General features: G+C 40.7%; 1 protein-coding gene across 1 annotated transcript; it reads left to right on the top strand.

Moving 5' to 3' along the window:
- The first annotated feature begins 292 nt into the window (after nucleotides 1-292).
- On the top strand, nucleotides 293-10555 carry rerglb (RERG/RAS-like b). Its single transcript, XM_068723959.1, has 5 exons — nucleotides 293-454; nucleotides 3451-3507; nucleotides 3978-4051; nucleotides 5507-5655; nucleotides 7821-10555. The coding sequence occupies exons 1-5, from the start codon at nucleotides 403-405 to the stop codon at nucleotides 8104-8106; spliced, it is 618 nt and encodes a 205-aa protein (XP_068580060.1). The 5' UTR covers nucleotides 293-402; the 3' UTR covers nucleotides 8107-10555.
- Nucleotides 10556-18791: the final 8236 nt, after the last annotated feature.

Genomic DNA, 18791 nt, shown 5'->3' with positions numbered 1-18791 from the left:
CCTCTCGGTAGGAGGGGGGAAGAGGCAGAAAAGAGAGATATATGGGAACGAGAGAGGAAAGAAAGAAGAAAAACAGATGGATTGAGAGGGGAAAAAGAGGGGAGAGAGCGCTTTGTTGGAGACAGGAGAGACAGGAGAGAGAGAGAGAGAGAGAGAGAGCGAGAGAGAGAGAGCTCGGCACACAGACAGAGCGAGAGAGAAGAGGAGGGCGCTTGTTTCCCCTCCTCTTCTCTCCCTCCAGCTTTTTAAAAAAAGTGAAACAGCCCTTTGAAGAGAAAGAGAGGGGGCCGGTCCTGTACTCCCATCCAGCCCGCACTGTAAGGAGCATTTAGTGTGCCGACGCTAACCCAGATACCAGACTCGACACAGAGAGCCGGCTTCAGGAGCTGACAGAGAACAGGCATGAACGACATCAAGCTGGCCCTGCTGGGAAGCCAGGGGGCTGGGAAATCAGGTGAGAGGCTGGAGGTGATTTATATTGCAAACAGATGCAGAAGAAAAAAAAAAGAAGGTTGTATCGTCTCTGTACTGTGTCTGAGGCCATTTAAACGTTATATTAGTTGCTTTTGTTTTTGTCAAATAACGATTGTTTTTGGTGCAAAAATAATTAAGTGTTGTAATGTACTGTAACTAAGTACATTTACTCACGAAGGCTGCTACTTAAATACAATTTTGAGGTACTGGTACTTTTGAGTGTTTTCCATTTTTTTGCTACTTTATATTTTTACTGAACTTTTCACTCCACTTCATTTATTTGACATTAGTTACTAGTTAGCCAGCTATGTATATTCTGATTATTAATTGAAAATGTAAATCAACCAATAAACTACGATTCAAGGTACAGTACATTAAGTAGATGGAATTTGCACCAAATACAACATTAACTGCAAGTATTAGTTTTAATTATAATCTAGTTTTATTATAGATATTCTGCCACAGGCCATTCTGCATAATGTATACTTTTACTTTTGATACTTCAAGTGTATTTTGATGCTTGTATGTACTTTTACATACAAGCATACAGGACTTTCCAGGGTGTGATGCCCTCCAGCTTTTCAGGTTCTACCATAACAATACATCACATTACATCAATTTATTTGTTGATTATATTTTGTATTTGAATACTGCAAAGTGACTCAAACTATCAAATTAATTTACTAGAGTAAAGTACCTCAATATTGTACCTTAGTACAGTACTGAAGTAAATGTACTAAATTACATCCCAACAATTTGTGGATTAATGTTTGGACGTAAAATGAGTCAACGCTGTTTGGAGCCAACGCTAACTAGCTTACTGTAATTCTCTGGTATCTAACTGCAAACTGTAGCTGTTAATTATTAAATTTAAAACAGTAGTTTGACAAAAAGTGAAACAAGGTCCACGTTCTACCAGTTTTTTTTTAGAACGTCTTCATTAGTTCCCAGTGGGGGAAACTTTTTTTGCCATCAAATCAACTCAGACAACAAAAATTAGACATAGAACCTAAAATCAGGATTTGTATTTTACTAATAGGTGTTTCTCAATTCGGACACGTCTGTTAGTACACATCCGTGTAGTACAATGTGTACAACATGTACTGGCGTAGTGCGTGACAGTGTAGCGTTGTCTCAAATCAATCGGGGCGTGTCCTGCACTTACAGGAAGTGGTAAACGGCACTGTTAGCTATCTAGCTAGCTAGCTAGCAGTTCTACCTAGCTAGCGGTGTTACCGTTTGCGCTACCAAATCATTACAGACTGACCAAATTAACCCAATGAACAATACTGATGGCGTCTATTCAACTAAATAGTTGAATACATTTGTCTAGTGCGGTGTTCAGTGGACAAACGGTAACCGCGACTGGAACATTCCCATCGGCTACGTAGCCAAGATGGCGGCCATTAAGTGTAGGAAGTGTCAAGCGTTCCACTCTTTTTGATCGTTTTGAGAACACCATCTGCATTTTGGCATAGTCAATAGCAAGTGTTAGTACAGAAGTATAATACAATATTTTAATTTTGAATTTTTTGTTATATTTAGTAATAGTGGATTTTTTTTACTTTTTTACTTAGTTGATATTCTTTACTGTTTATTACTTATTTATAATACTTGCTAAAGGATTATCTTATCTTATCTTATCTTAAATTGAGACTCTGCACTATAGTCTATATAGCTAATTTAGCTAGCTGGATGGTAAGCTATAGGCTAACTTTAAGCTGCTTGTTTTCTGGTTTCTGGTCACCTAACTTTTAATTTCACTGGCCTTTTTTCCGTGTTACATAACAAAAAAAACACACAACACCAACAGGTTATCGGTTCCATTCATTGAGATTTAACCAAGATAATTAAGATTATTTATGCCTTAAGATAATCCATGACCTTTGGTCAAATAAAACACATTTGTCAAAGAGCTGATTTCAAGGTTGGAAAAGGCGAAAACACAATGTACATTGAAGGTTTATCAATCAGAGTCAATGCAGTCTACCTAAAGTAAAGCTAAAGTTCCCCACCACTGACTTTGTAAAGTTGTAATTAACTACAGCAAGCCTTTTACAGTTGCAGTGCAATTCACTCTTTGTTTACTGAAGTAATATATGTAAAATATCTGTATTTTGGGCTGAATAATTCCATCTGCTCATTTTCCAAGACTTTCAACAATTCATGTGACCATACCTTGAATATGCAAAGGTCAAACTACAGTGAAAAAATGCTGGTGAGGCGGGAGGAGGGGAGTTATAGGATCCTTGCTGTTGCGTATATCAGTATTCAGTCTCTGTGGCGCTGGTGAAGGCAGACTGGCTCTACGATGTGTTCAAGCTTCATAAAACAATGGGACGTCTCCATTCTCACTGCCTGGCAGTGAAGCAGAGCTGTTACTGTGGAGATGCTGCAGCTTCTGGAGGCCGTATGTGAATGTTTGTGTCCACTTAATACGTTTTCTGCTCTGTATCATTGTTTTGTTGTTGTTTTGCTGTCTGTATATATCAGTGTTAATGTGAGGAAGAGCCCCAAAAGAATTGTCCTCTGTGCTGAATTTGATTTGCGCATGCATGAGTAACTTTTTAGGCCATATCCATATTTGTGTGTCCTCGTAGTCGCAGCATAACCCCTGCATAAGCCCCTCAGAAGCCCATGACCGCATGTCAGCAACTTGAAACTTCGGCCCATAACTGAAACCAAGTTTTAAATGTGGCTCGCAGTCTGGAGGCGAAGCGGGGGGGGGGGATATAACCATTCAGCTTGCCAAATCTGCACACATGGCTTTGCAGCAGAGCCATACATCCTCTTTCATGTGAGGCTGCAGTTTCACCGCTCCGATCCCAGAGACCGTTGGCCCCGGTGCTGCGCCCGCGGGAGTGAATGAGGGTCATTTAACACCACACCACACCCCCCCCCCCCCCCCCACTGCGCCCACCTGTGAGCGGGCCGTGATTCATTTAGCTGGGTTTTCATTTCTTCTGTTTCCTCCAGCTGTCCTTGTGCGGTTCCTGACCAGGCGCTTCATCGGTGAATACGCCTCTAACGCCAGTAAGTGTTTCCAGATTCGGTGAGGGGTTTTGGTTTCGGCCCCCCCCCCCGGAGGACAGAGTTTATCTCCAGACATCGTGGATCCGTACATTTCACCTGAGCATTCATGAGATAAACAGACTCATGAGATATACCTTTTATACGCAGCATAATTCAAAAATGATTACAGCTGTAAAAAGATTGCAATAGTAAATCCCAAACATCAATTTATTCTAGTGCACATCTTTGTCTTTTTCATGGTTTCGCACATTTTTATCTAATCAAACCTGCATTTACCTCTTTGTTGCCACTTGGGGGCAGTAGAGGAGGCTGTAAATACAAACATTGACATATTACCACCTTATAAAAGTTTGCATTAGCATTTATCTATTTTAATTCAAATATTTAATCATTTGTTTCACTCTCCACTCACTCCTGTCAATATTGTAACCGATGAATATTACTGTTATTTATTCTTTGACTGCTTACAGATTCCTTGTACCACAAAAGGCTGTCGATCGATGGCAGGCAGCTAAATCTGGAAGTGTTTGACCCCTGCTCTCAGGTACAACACATCACTGGCACAATTCATATCATTAACTGGATCCAGACCTTTTGATAGTGAATGTGTTTTTTAAAATAGAAAAGCAGAGCTGCAGTTGGACTCTGACGTTTTCTGTTTTGAGTTCTTCCCTTCTTTTCACTCCAGCATTCAGTTTGATTTAAGAGGTGAAGGTTAGTTTTGGAGCTACAAGCGTTTTCCCATAAAAAAAAAAAGTAAAAAGTGTCCCGGTTTTCAGTCTGCACTACGTCTCCGTGCCCTTGCATGAGTCACGGTTATACGCTTACCTTTTGGGCCGGCACGTGTGCATTTCGTACAATACTTGAAAGTTAAAATCCCAAAAGGTTTATGAGAGTATCCCCGAGGCCATGTTGCGCCAGTGGCTGTCTCTTTGAAGAAAAGAGCCAAATAAGCCGGTTACTTCTCTGTCAGCTATAACCGAAGAGCCGAGGGGCCTTTTACTGCGGAGTTAGTATTTTATTGGAATACCCCTCGGCTCGGCAGAACAAGTGCCATTGTCTTTGTCGGTTAAGCTCACTGTAAGGCCGACCCTTTCATAAAGAAACAGGGACTCCGCGTCCTGCCCCTCTGACCTGGACTGCAGAGAGACGCTATGGAGTCAATAAAGAGGAAGGGATAAGTGAGTTTTTACAGCGCTCAGACATGTCCTCCTCGGGCCCCTCGTCCTTCACACACTGTTTATTTCTGCTCAAGATCATGAACTCCTACATGAGTCCTGTGCTCAGAGGGACAAGAACATCAGTGAAATAGCTTCTGGAAGAAGTGGGCCAACAATAGGGGCAATATTAGTTATATACTTTTTTGGGGATTGTGGGCCATACAGACAAGTAGAAGACAATTTGTTTGTTTTCCCCCCAGATACACCGCAAAACAATCTGTGTTTTTAGAAAGTTTAGCCGCTGTAATGTACCGTACAAGTACGAGTGAAACTTCATCTGAATACGTGGGTGTGTGGGTGCTCATTTCCGAGGGGGATTTAAATCAAATCCTTCAGATTTTACTGGCTTAAAAGTCAGGAAATGGATCTAAATTAAATCTAAATTAATTTCAAATACTAAAGACGGTGTTAAAGGGTCTTTTTTCTTTTGATCATTCAAACTAAAGCCACAAAATAAATCTAAATTTAATGTGTGAATATATTTTACATGTCTTGTTTTTCTAAGGTTCAAATAAATCCATGTGATATTTTGTCATGAGGGCAAATTAAGGTTTATTTAATTAAATCAGTGGCCAAAGCTACCAAACTACCAAACTACCAATGAGCCAATGCTGTCAATCTAAAGCTCATGTTTGTCAGTTGATAACTACTAAAAGACATGAAACTAATTCTGTCTGGTTGAATCTGTCCCAGTGAAAAAGAACAAGCCATACAGGAAGTCATACATACCAATTTCATATGGTCAGTGTCAAAATAAAAGCGCGTGTTGTCTGTGGCAGAGCTCAGAGGCCCGGTGTATACTGGAGGAGCCGGTGGATTGGGCAGATGGCTTCGTGGTGGTGTACAACATCAGCGACCGCACTTCCTTCATCGACGCCGAGAACATCCTGCGGCAGATTCGGGAGGCGCGTGTGGACAACTGCAAAGGGTGAGAAGCACAACGAGGGCTGATTCACTATGACGTGAACAGAGGCTGATGAGGAAACTCTGGTTGAGACTTGGTGGATGAAAGCTTTTGCTTTTGACTTAGGGGTCTTAGATTTGTGTTAAAAAAGTACAAACAATGTCAAGAATATGTTTAAAATTCAACTGAGAATAATGACTGACATGCAATTGAAAGCAGGCTTGTTTTCAACTAGCATCAAATAAAAAAATAGATTTAGTTTTCTTATTTTTTCTAATTTTCTCATCAAAAACTAATCATTCAGTTGCAGTTCAAACACTTATTTACAACTAAACTTAAATAAATGTCCCCTTGCGGGATAAATAAAGTATCTACCCACCCACCTACCTACCTACCTACCTACCTACCCACCTACCTACCTACCTACCTACCTACCTACCTATCTATCTATCTATCTATCTATCTATCTACCTACCCATCTACCTACCTACCCACCCACCCACCCACCCACCTATCTATCTATCTATCTATCTATCTATCTATCTATCTATCTATCTATCTATCTATCTACCTACCCATCTACCTACCCATCTACCTACCTACCTACCTACCTACCTACCCATCTACCTACCCATCTACCTACCTACCTACCTACCTACCTACCTACCTACCCACCCACCTATCTATCTATCTATCTATCTATCTATCTATCTATCTATCTATCTATCTATCTATCTATCTATCTATCTATCTATCTGCCTACCCATCTACCTACCTACCTACCTACCTACCTACCTACCTACCTACCCACCCACCCACCTATCTATCTATCTATCTATCTATCTATCTATCTATCTATCTATCTATCTATCTATCTATCTATCTATCTATCTATCTACCTACCCACCTACCTACCTACCTACCTATCTATCTAAACCCTGAGAGAAAACAGGAGCACACCGTACCGGTGCTCTGCTGTCTCTGAAGCTGAACTGGGATCCTCACGTAGTCTTGAATTTGAGGAATGCTGGGAGTTAATGAGCGCTGCTGACAAACTGATGAATGTTTCATGATGACGAGGGATTCATAATTTAACCTACAGGCATTTAGTAAACGTGGTCTGCTGGAGAAAACAAAATGGTCCGAACACATCCACCAGGCTGCCTGTCATGTGCCACAGCTTCCTCACAACTTAGTGAAGATATTTATTCAGTCAGTAAGTGACGAGTGTGTAGATCGCTTATTCTGCATGGAGACCAACTCTGAACTCAAATAGAAATAGAAACAGAACCAGGTTTTAGGGTGTTTTTAAGAATCATCTTTGGATTTTAACTGTAACAGTGGTGGAAGAAGTACTCAGATCTTTTATCAAAGTAAAGAAATTGCAATACTACTGTGTAGAAATACTCTGTTACAAGTAAAAGTACGGCAAAAAATGTCACTAAAGTAAAAGCACAAAAGTATGAGAATCAATAATTTAGGTAAAAGTTGTCATTTTGTAGAATGGCCCATTTCAGATGATTAATATTTCATTATTATTATTGATGCATAAATGTGTTCATCACTTTCATATATATATATATAAATATATATATATAAATATATGCATATGGCGTAATAATATATTTATTGGATATATTTTGTATCAGCAATCTGGATCTACAAAGTAAGATAAATACACTGCAGTAAAAAGTACAATATCTACTTCTGAATTAGATATTAGATATGAAAAGTATAAAGTAGCAGAAAATGGAAATACTCAAGTAGAAGTACCTCTACTTTAAGTGTATTTGAGTAAATATACCTTCTACCAGTAAAAAGTTAAAAGGAAGTACAAATAGATGCATAGTATGAGAATAAGAGAACTAAACTAAAACTATAATTCTATATACATTATGAGTATCTGTCTGAGGCATTAAAATAAACAAATACCTTTTATCCTTCAGATAAGTATATTTAGTTTCGTCTGAATGACCATTTTTTAGGATTTGCGTCTCATATCACTTATAAAATGAACATCTCGTGTTTTTTACGGGTGCATCGATCCGTTGAATTGATATATTCCAGATGTTTTGTGCATCAATATATATAAAATTGACCCATGATGAGATTCAGTGTCTTCTAGATCTTTGGATGTTGACTACAAAAACGAAACAAAAGTTCTGCTCCAACTCTTCTCTGCTTGTCAGGGAGGTGGAGGTTCCCGTGTGTCTGCTGGGGAACAAGCAGGACCTGTGTCACGCCCGGCAGGTGCGTGAGGACGAGGGCCGCCGCGTGGCTCAGGAGAGCCGCTGTCACTTCCAGGAGGTGTCGGCCGCCGAGAGCTACCAGGACATCGCCGGCCTCTTCACGCAACTCATCCGGCAGGTGATGGAGCACCTGAAGTACAGGGCCGACCGGCGGCGCTACAGCGGCTCCAAGTCCATGGCCAAGCTCATCAACAACGTGTTCGGCAAGAGGAGGAAGTCAGTGTGAGGAAGTGAGACGGAGAGGGGGAGGGAGCTGGTCATTCCGGGAACCGTTTCACTACTTTTCCACAATCTTTGACACGTTTTTGTGCTTTTTAGCGGCTTTGGTTTCCCTGCTTTTTGAGTTTAGACAGCTCTTTAGAAACAGACTTATTATGCTGCTGTGATTAAAGGCAAAGCAGGATGTTGGTCACAAGAGTACAGGTTTGAAATCAGACTTTCCTCTTAAATTCAAACGTAAAACAAACAAATCACTCTTGTCACAACTGGTACACACAAACATCAAGAGGGGATTTTGAGTTTTAAAGGATCACATGTTGAAAAGGAAATCTTGACTCAAAATAGTTCAATATCAGCACCAGAGCAATACCAATTTCAGCATCAATACCACTTTTTTATATTTTACTTTTGGGAGTATTAACATGAACAATTTTTTTCTATGAAATAGTATTTTTTAATCAATGTAACCCTCCCCCACCAACATTTTTCAGATACTACCTTCAAGGACCCCAAGAATAAACTACTGTGTAGCAAAATGTGAATTTATTTGTCCCCAAAAAAAAAAAAAAAATTGGAATATTATTTAAAATGCACCAATTTTAACAGAAACAGACAACAATTGAAGAACAAAGAACAAAGTGATTTATGAAAAATTGTAATGATAGAATGTGAAATTTGACAAAAGGTTTACCTTTGTGGTTTGTGAGGACCCCGGTTAGGATTCATGTTAAAAGTCTTGCAAACCTGAAAAAACAAAAAGCAATAAAAAGACGACATCACATAAATGCAAGTCTGTAAAAATGCAGAAGCACGGTCACCTTTAGTTTTGAGTCTGGACTTTGGAAGAGCCAGAACAAGTGATCAGTAAAATCTTAATTAAAAACAATGATAAAACGAACAAGGGGCCCAATAGAGGGTCATCTGTTAAAACCAGCTATTGCAGCTGCTTGGAGGCGATGTGGTGACTTTCGGTTGATCCCAGAACTATAAATATGAGCCTAAAACTATTAAAAAATGATGCCCCAAACATGTGAATACAGTTCTCACAGACCGCACCATCAGTAAGAATGTGACTTATCATGCAGCGCCAACTTTTACTCCTTATGAAAGCATACTTTGATCCAGAGTTTGTTTCAACAGATCCTCAGAAAGTCCTCTCAAAGCATCGCTCACTGTCAGACGTGGGAAGCTTTGATTGTCTGTAATCAGCTTCTCCTCCGTCTCTCACTCATCAGACGTAACTGTTTATCGTCGAACGTAATCACAACACAGAGGAATGAGGAGTTCTGATGAGTTGTTGATTTGCCGGTTGACGTTGAGAAGTTTTCCCGCCCTCGTCGTGAACTCGCCGGTGACTAACCGTCACCGCCGTCCGCTGTTACTTTAAGCATCTCCGTCTTTAGCTTAAGCAAATGTGCCGTTACTTTTGAAACTGCCCTTCTGCTTCGTGCAGGCGGCAACCTCCGGTTCTGAAAAGTGAGGTCAATGCGGAAAGTGAACTTGCATTCTCTCTAGTGTCCACCAGGGGGCGACTCCTCTGGTCGTATAGAAGTCTAGTCTAAAATGACTCTACTTCTCTCTTGATTTATTCCCTCAGTAAACAATGTAAACATGAGTTTATGGTCTCAATCTCTAGTTTACAGTCTTCTTCAATACAGCATGATGTTCATTTAGTACATTATGCTCCATTTAGAGTCACACAGACCATAAAGCAGGGGATGCTTTAGGGGGCGGGGCTACACGCTGATTGACAGGTCTCTACCCAGGCTGGACTCAAGCATTTATTTTGGAAAGACTGTATGCATCTAACATTTGACACGTGTTGCTGGACATCAATCGGAATATGCACAAAAAAAATTGTAGGTTTTTGACATCATACGAACCGTTGCATGAGGATACGTTGTGCTACCAGAGCCGCGTCTCTACTTCACTCCTCTGGAGTCCGATTCTGGTCATTTACGTTCACTGGTTGCAAAGAAACCAAGATGGCGACGGCCAAAATGCCAAACTTAAAGCTTCAAAACGGTGACGCCATGATGACTACGTCCACTTCTTAGTCTACGTGTTTGAAATGTGGACAAAGTGTGTCTTCAGTTTCAGCAGGTTTATAATGTTTTAGGAGGGAAAATGTCAGTTTTGATGCATTTTACATTTTATAATTTTTTTTCATAGTAATGCCTCTTTCTGGAAGCCACAGTGTTTGTTTATCGTTGACTGTACTGTTCATTGTAATATGTTATACTCTGTCTCTTATACTGCCAATTGCTATATCATTTAAATACATTCACCTGTACAATAACGTTGTGATTAACCATTTAGTGTCATGTATCGTGTAAATAGTAATTGGTGAATTTAATAATACTTGATCTGAAAAATGTGTTGAACTTTTAAACTTTATGAAAAACAATGTAAAAACTGCAAAAGCATCGGCTGCTCCGGAGGAAATTAAAGTTAAACATTGCCTAATAATAAGACGCTGTTTTAGTTCTTCAGAGGAGCTGCTGCTTCACTTTGAGCTCAACTTTAATTAAATGACCACGAGAGGAGGCGTTTTCTCTAAAGCCTCCAGGAAGGAGGAATTTCCTGTGTGGAGCTGCTAAAAATAGCTGGTTTTTTGGAGGCAGGAGAAGTGAGAAATGCACCATTGTTACACTGAATTCTGGCCTCCGAAACTAAAGTTCCTGAAGTCTCCACTAGATGGCAGCACAAAGCACCATCATACTGTACTCTCAAAAAAAACAAACAGGTATTTATCTATTTAACCTTTAACACAGAGCTCTCACTGGGCTTGCAAAGGGAGACCTGGTCAAGACGGCAGCATAAAAAGATAAAACAATAAATTAATTACACAACAGATAACCCTGAAAATAACACTAAAATAGTTCAGTATTCTCTTGTATATTTAATGGTATTTGTTGCCTTTAATCTTCGGTGAATACAAACGACTACTTCTGAGCTCTGTGGAATAAACCCTCAAGCTTTTTCTTTTTTTACTTATTTCAAATCAACTCCATTCAGATCAGACAAAACACATTAAAGTGCCGACGGATGACGACGTGACATCCTGCAGCTTATGCAAGTTAAATTACTCTGGTGGTTTTGATCGACTCGTCTCCCCTGATTGCTCAGTGCCTCTTTCACACATCAAGTGGGGGATATTTATTTGGTGAAGAGCAGACAGGAAGCGCTGCAGCCTCCTCGTGTTCATCATCATCATCATCATCATCATCGTCTCTACGGGAGTCGTTTTGGTAGTTGTTTGGAATCAGTCACAGTTTCCACATTTAAACCTCCTTTTTATATCTCGCATGCATTGAAAAGCTTTTTTTTTTAATGTTTTTAGCTTTTCAACCAATGACCCCTGAGATTCCTTTCTACTCTCTATAAAGTTCATGAAAGACATTCTCTCTTCATAAAAAAGAAAAATCCTTTGCCACACAGGGAAAGTCATGCATTTTACATTTCCAGCTGCAGCAACAGCGGTTTGCTTTGAATAGATAGAGGAGCTCCGTCTGCTGGAAGGAGCAGCCGTGGTTTTAAAGAGGAAAAGAAAAGAGCCCTCCACCTCCTCCAGAGACTGAACCGAAAGTCCGAGGAAGGAAAGACATCACTTTGCCACCTGCTGGGTTTGACTGACAGGTCATTTCTGGAGAGAGTGGCGGAGAAACACTGCTGACTTAGTGACAAAGATGTCAGGAAAAAACGAGGAGAGTGTAAATCTGTAACGGTGCAAAGATGCTCGTCATATCAACTCTTCATCTTCTCCCCCCTCCTCCTCCTCCTCCTCTTCTTCTTCCCTGTCTGTCTCATTTTCTTGTGAGAGGGAAGAGGAGTGCAGACGGATGGAGACAGAACCTCTGAGCGTGGCCTTGTAGCTTCAGGTCAGTGATCTTATTCGGCCCCTGCGTGGAGGAAGAATTGGTTTTGGCCGGACCGAGGAAAACCATCTGAACCAAGGGGATTGGATGCCGCTGTGACACCGGCGAGAGCCAATCAGAGAGGCCATCGATCAGTTCCCCTTAATCTCACAGCTGGTGAGCACATCCCCACTCCAATCTAAAACTCTGCAGCTTAGTCACACTGACAGGGGATTGGATGGCTTCCAAAGACCTGAACCTACAACTGAAATGGATCCACGCAAGAGCCACATTCAAACATCCCTTTCTGCGGAAATAAATAAATCGTTGTGAAAGTTGCTTAACAGTTTGTTTCTAATTCAAATAAAAAAAAAAAATGACACAGGTGAAATGATTCTACTAAACGTGTGTTTTCCTCCTATATAACCTCAAGGAAAACATCATTTGAACACCGGCCCGTATGATTTGCTCGAGGGGACACTTTTTTTTTTTTCTTTTTTTTTTTTCGCCGTGCACCGTGTCATGCTGCATGAGTGCACACAGTGATTGCTTGCTGGATGTATAATATATGCTGCATCTGAAAATGTGACATCCACTCTCTAAAAAATGCGATGCATCCTCTGTTGAAAGACTCATAGAAGTGAAAAACTCAACATTTATTTTTACATCTGGTTTCATTAAACATTGAGTGAATGTAAAGCAGCTTGTAATCCTTTTCATGTGTTTTATGAATTGCCCCGAGGTCTAGTCAGTGTCCTGCAGTCTCCCCTTACACTAAATGTGATGTCCTGCTGTCTGTGCACTGAATACTGCTTTGTAAGACGTCGGTATCCTCTTGCAGCGACGCTGCCAAAAAACTCTGCAAATGAAGTGAATCCGATAAAGAGCTCGATATCACAGAGATGCCCTCTGAAGCTCTTGTAGTCGGTCGCCGAATCAGAGCAGCTCCTGATGTCACAGCAGGAACGGCACACGGTGTAAATAATGAAATGAACGATGTCATGACATACAGGGACACTTGAAAAGTCATATTGGTTTTAGTTAGACCTGTGCTTTTCTGCTATGGCAAGTCAAAATGTCTGCTGTGATAGAGGCCTGTAGAGAACCAAAGTGAAACCCAGGCAGCAACCTACGGTTCTGAAAAGTGAAGCCAATGCAGAAGTGTCCTAAACGTGCATTCTCACTAATGTCCATCAGGGGGCGACTCCTCTGGTCGTATAGAAGTCTAGTCTAAAATGACTCTACTTCTCTCTTGATTTATTCCCTCAGTAAACATTGTAAACATGAGTTTATGGTCTCAATCTCTAGTTTACAGTCTTCTTCAATACAGCATGATGTTCATTTAGTACATTATGCTCCATTTAGAGTCAAACAGACCATAAAGCAGGGGATGCTTTAGGGGCGGGGCTGCCTTGATTGACAGGTCGCTGCCGTTGTCAGAGCCGTATACGGCGTCTCTAATATGGTCACTTCTGGTCATCGGTTGCAAAAAAAAAACAAGATGGCGACGGCCAAAATGCCGAACTTATGGCTTCAAAATTGTAGTCCGCAAATCAATGTCAACACTATGTTGTGTGGGTCGCTACATACATTATGTTTATATAATTATTATTATATATTTTTTTAAAAACAATCACATGTTATTTATTGAATAATAGTAATAGTTTTTAGCGGCCTTTAATAAATACCATTTCCATAAGCCAACTGCTGCACAACAGTTTCCCTCAGGATAAATAAACCCGTCTTGAGTCTACCATCCATCCCAACTGCCCAATAAAACCACAAAGAAGCTCCACTGGTTAATCTGAGCATCACATGCCTTGCTCGAAGGCACCACAGCAACATGTAAACATTTTGTTTTCTTCCCCAGATTTTCCCAGCCAGCCGTGGGATCATAACAAATAATCTTCTCCCTGGTGGTCGGACCTCTTGGGAGTTCAGGTGCAGCTCTATCACAATCAGAGAAACCTCCCTGTGGAAGCACATTGCTAGTGAAGCTAATATGAAACTGTTATTATTTCTGTCTTACTGAAGTTAGGCCTTGTCAATCTCCATTTAGAGGGATCCATTTGGTGCCATTTTTGTCTGAAAAATGTAATGATTTCACAAACTCCTGCATTTCTGATTTGTATGATAATTTGTTTTGGTCATGGTTTCTTTGATTCCTCATCTATTCTTCTATTCTACTTTTACCCAGGAGACTGCTGGCCGTGTCCTGTGTGAGCACACATTACGTTACCTTGTTACGTTACCTTGTTACGTTACCTTGTTACGGTACATTGTTATGTTACCTTGTTATGTTACCTTGTTATGTTACCGTGTTATGTTACCGTGTTACGTTACCTTGTTACGGTACAGTGTTACGTTGCCTTGTTACGTTACATTGTTACGTTACCTTGTTACATTACCTTGTTACGTTACCTTGTTACGTTACATTGTTACGTTACATTGTTACGTTACATTGTTACGTTACATTGTTATGGTACATTGTTATGTTACCATGGTACGTTACATTGTTACGTTACATTGTTACGTTACATTGTTACGTTACATTGTTATGTTACATTGTTACGTTACCTTGTTACGGTACATTGTTACGTTGCCTTGTTATGTTACCTTGTTATGTTACCGTGTTATGTTACTGTGTTACGGTACTTTGTTACGGTACATTGTTACGTTACCTTGTTACGGTACATTGTTACGGTACCTTGTTACGGTACCTTGTTACGTTACATTGTTACGTTACATTGTTAAGTTACATTGTTACATTACCTTGTTATGGTACATTGTTACGTTGCCATGGTACGTTACATTGTTACGTTACATTGTTACGTTACATTGCTACGTTACCTTGTTACGGTACGTTGTTATATTACTTTGTTATATTACTTTGTTACATTATTATTTATAATTTTTTCTCACCTTAACCAAGTAGTATTGCTGCCTAAACCTAACCAATCGTTTCACAACGTTAGCCATGCGTCATTATACAATTCTCCAAGCGTGATATAAGGGTGAATCGGAAGAAAATCCAAAAAATAATTCCAATAACTTATTGCTGGTGTGCCATTGGTTAAGCTACCACGTGCCAATAGAGGCACACATCTAAGTTTGCCTACTCCTGGTCTAACAAAAAGAGAAAACAATCTAAATAAGGCATGTGTTGGAAAATGATGGAAATGTAAAGTAAACATAGATGGTAGTAAATGGTGTAAATAACCATTTCTAGTTTGTCAAGAAGCAGGAGCTCTGTGGTTTTGAATGCAAAACCTTAAGGCCTTGCTGCCACAAGCTGCAGCGGTTCTCTTGTATTCCTGCTCTAAACGCAGCTGTTACTGTATGAAATGTGCTGTGTGGCCTCTCATGGCATTATATCTGACAAACAGCCCTTCCACACAAAAAACACTGCCTAAATTTGTCTCTGCCCTTTTCACACAGAGGACATGATGGCGAGGCAAGCCGCAGCAGATGGCTCAAAAAAAAAGAAAAAAAAGAAAAGAAGAAGGTTTCCTATTTTCACAGACTGCTAATTAGAGCTCAAACCACAGCTCACCTTTAATGTCAGCCACAGACTGCTTTTAGCGCAATTAGCCTAATGGGGTCCGGGGCCTGTGAATAGCCTGTAATGTTTAGGCCGAGGCCAGGCATTGCATTAGAGTTTAAGCATGTCAAAATAAAGGACGAGAGGGGTCTAATGCAGCGCAGATCCATTTATCACCGCAGCCGACGGAGGACCGAGACTTCAACCGTGATTACCCAGAGAAACTATTTAATTAGACGCATTAATAATTGAACTAATTAGCTCCCATGTGTCTCGCAAATGAAGAGAGAACCCGGAGCTTCACTTGCACCTCATCAACTGATTAATTAGTCGGTTGATCGTTAGCTGTCTTGACGTTCCTATATGCGATCAGATGAGAGGGCGGATAATGAGGGAATTGTCGGTCGATGGTGCTGGTTAATTAGTGTGACCTGATCCAGGGGCCATGTTAGAACAGTTGTTTACGCCACGGCTTCTAATGAGGAGGATTTAGGCCCGGGTGATCCGTTTGGAAAGCAGGCTGCAGTGTTGTTTATGGACCGGCCTTGAAACCCCCCCCCCCAATGAAAATCACTATAATGTTCCAATAATCTATCCGCAGGGACAAATGATGTGTCTGTGGTGCTCAAGATAACTTTAAATAATGACCTTCACATACTCCGTGCTATTTTGATTTCTAAATCCTCAATATAGCGATGTGGGTCTGGGACTCAACAGTGAAGTTCCAAGGCTATTTAGATTTCATGCTATTCATATAATAGTCTAATAATACTACAAGGACTCGGCGGTCTGTGGTATGTTTATTATAGAACTTTATAGCTGGTTTTGGCCGCGGTATTCTTATAATATTTAGGATTTGCAGTGTCACAGCTCTACTGTAAGCCATAGCTCTGGTGGACGGTGTTGGGAGAAGCATTCCGGTCTTTTGCTGAAGTAAAAGCAACAACACCACAGAGTCAAAATATTCTGCAAAATATCCTACAACTTGTCGCGGAGCAGTACAAAAGTAGCATCAAATGTAAATACTCGGTGTGAGATTTGGACGTCTCACGAGAGCCAAGTGACTAACGACACTAACGACTCACTCGACTAATGACCAAATGTCTTGTCTTTTTTTTTTTGTTTGTTCACACAAACAGCAGTCTCCCAGAGGAGCAGCTTCAGCAAGTCTAAACACTGACATCTGACGAATGGCGCCAGCGTTAGCAGGTGCCTCTCTCCGCTGTCGTCCTTTAATTATGCCACCGTGGAGCTCTCTCAGGAGGAGGAAATGACTCAAATGTATATAGAGCGCCACTGCTGGAAAAGTGCCGGAAACAAATGCTGCAAGGAAGACCTCAGCGGCTGCAGTGGCGAAGGGAAATGGGAAAACATGTTACGAGGCAGCTGTGGATGAGCATCTCGTCCCTCGCAAAGCACTACTTGATCCCATTGGTTTCACAGCCATAAGAGCAGGCTAGCGTCTGAGTGCGCTGCACTTTGTAACCTTTTCATTTTGGGGTTTTGAGGGTCAATTTTGATTCATTGCTAGACTCACTAACGAGGTCGGAACAGAGCGACGCACATGAGAGGCCAGCGTAACCGTCACCCGGTGTGTGTGTATCTGAAGCCTACAAGCAGTTCAGGAAGGTTTTGTTAACATTGTGAGGAGAGGGGGGGGGGGGGGAACTACATACAAGTATGAAAGTGAAATACAAACAAACTTTTAAGTTTTTAGTCAACAAAGTTAATCTGAGCCCTTTACAGTAAAAACAGCCAAAACTGTCTCTAAATCATTGTTCTAATTGTCCTGACATAGCATAATAACAGTATTTATCGTTTAAGGTACTTAAAAAGACTGTCCCCCCCCTGTGGTTTAGTCAGAATGGTACAGTCCGATGGTACAACCTCTCACTTCCTGTTTGGCAGTGTGCTCACAACGTCACATATAAACAAGACATGAATGTCGACGTATCGATACGTGAGGTGAGTCGTTGTTAAAGTGACCGATGTGAACGATGCACACATGACCTGTAATAACGTGTGTTAGCAGGTAGCATGCTACATCCACATGTGCTATCATAACAGGCCACAGTACATAGTAGACCCACCCAAACTGAGTTCATATTCCTGGAATATTACAGACAGTGACCTCACTACAAGACATTCATACAATTATGGAATTGAGTCTGTGGTCCTTAATGTGACTAAATACATTCACTCAAGTACTCAAGTACAATTTTGAGACACTTCTACTTTACTACATTTTGGAAGCCGACATTCATTTAAAGCTTTAGTCACTCCGGAGGTTCAGATTATTGATACGAAAATATAAATCAACTCATAAATTATGATGTATTATAGTATAGTATTATTATAGATTACCGAGCAGCAATCAATTAAAATGAGATCCATCTTAAGCAGCATTAAAGGCATGTACACATAATGCATCACAATCCAGTCATATTATTCTCAAATGAGCCATTGTGCATAATGAGTTACTTTTGGTACTTTGAGTATATTTTTGCTATACTTACGCACTTATATTTCATTTTAATTTTACTTGCAACCTAATTTTCAGTGGTGGAAGTACTTTATTAAGTACTGCTATGAGATACTTGTACTTTACTTTACCATTTTATACTACTTTATACTTCTACTTTGTGCGCTGTACTGCGCTCAAACGTGGTATCAGCTAATAACGTCATCCTGGCGCACAGCGTCGACGTGGAAGCGTGGCGGCCGCCGGTCCCCCCCCCCCCCTCAGGTAAACACTGTCGGCACTGTTGCATTGTTAGCGCCGTTAGCTTCCAGCCAATCAGCGTCGCCATGTTGAGAGCCGTAGAGAGGCATAGAAATGCTCCCAATCTACAGCACCTTTGAGTATATCTCAATCCTTATACTTTGTACTTTTACTTTAGTATTGAGTATTTGTACTTACTTATATATTCCAATAATCCTGTAATTATCCTACAATAGTGGCACCATGTGATACAGTACATCTGACCCACAACCACCAAAACAACCAAAAACATTTAAAAAAATACGTGGCAGGTGATTGGATGAACCATCTGTCAATCAAACTCTCAGTCTGGAGAAGAGCAAAAACATCTTTTCCATGCAGAAAAGCCTTCATTGCTTCACATCACTTGAAGCCTGACAAGGCGCGTTCACACACCCCACAGAAGGTGGATTTTCGCGTGATAAGTGATCCCGTGATGCACGCGTGGTCTCGCGAGAATCCAGCTGCCGTGCAAAGGTTATCATATTTTGTAGTACTGTCAAAGTGTGTATTCTTACCCTCATCGTTATTAC

Source organism: Cebidichthys violaceus, unplaced genomic scaffold (assembly GCF_023349555.1).
Source record: "Cebidichthys violaceus isolate CVI_PGR_0920_01 unplaced genomic scaffold, fCebVio1.0.p SCAF_3, whole genome shotgun sequence".
Classification (NCBI taxonomy): domain Eukaryota; kingdom Metazoa; phylum Chordata; class Actinopteri; order Perciformes; family Stichaeidae; genus Cebidichthys; species Cebidichthys violaceus.
Note: the sequence above shows the minus strand (reverse complement) of the source record. Positions and strands in the feature narration are given on the sequence as shown.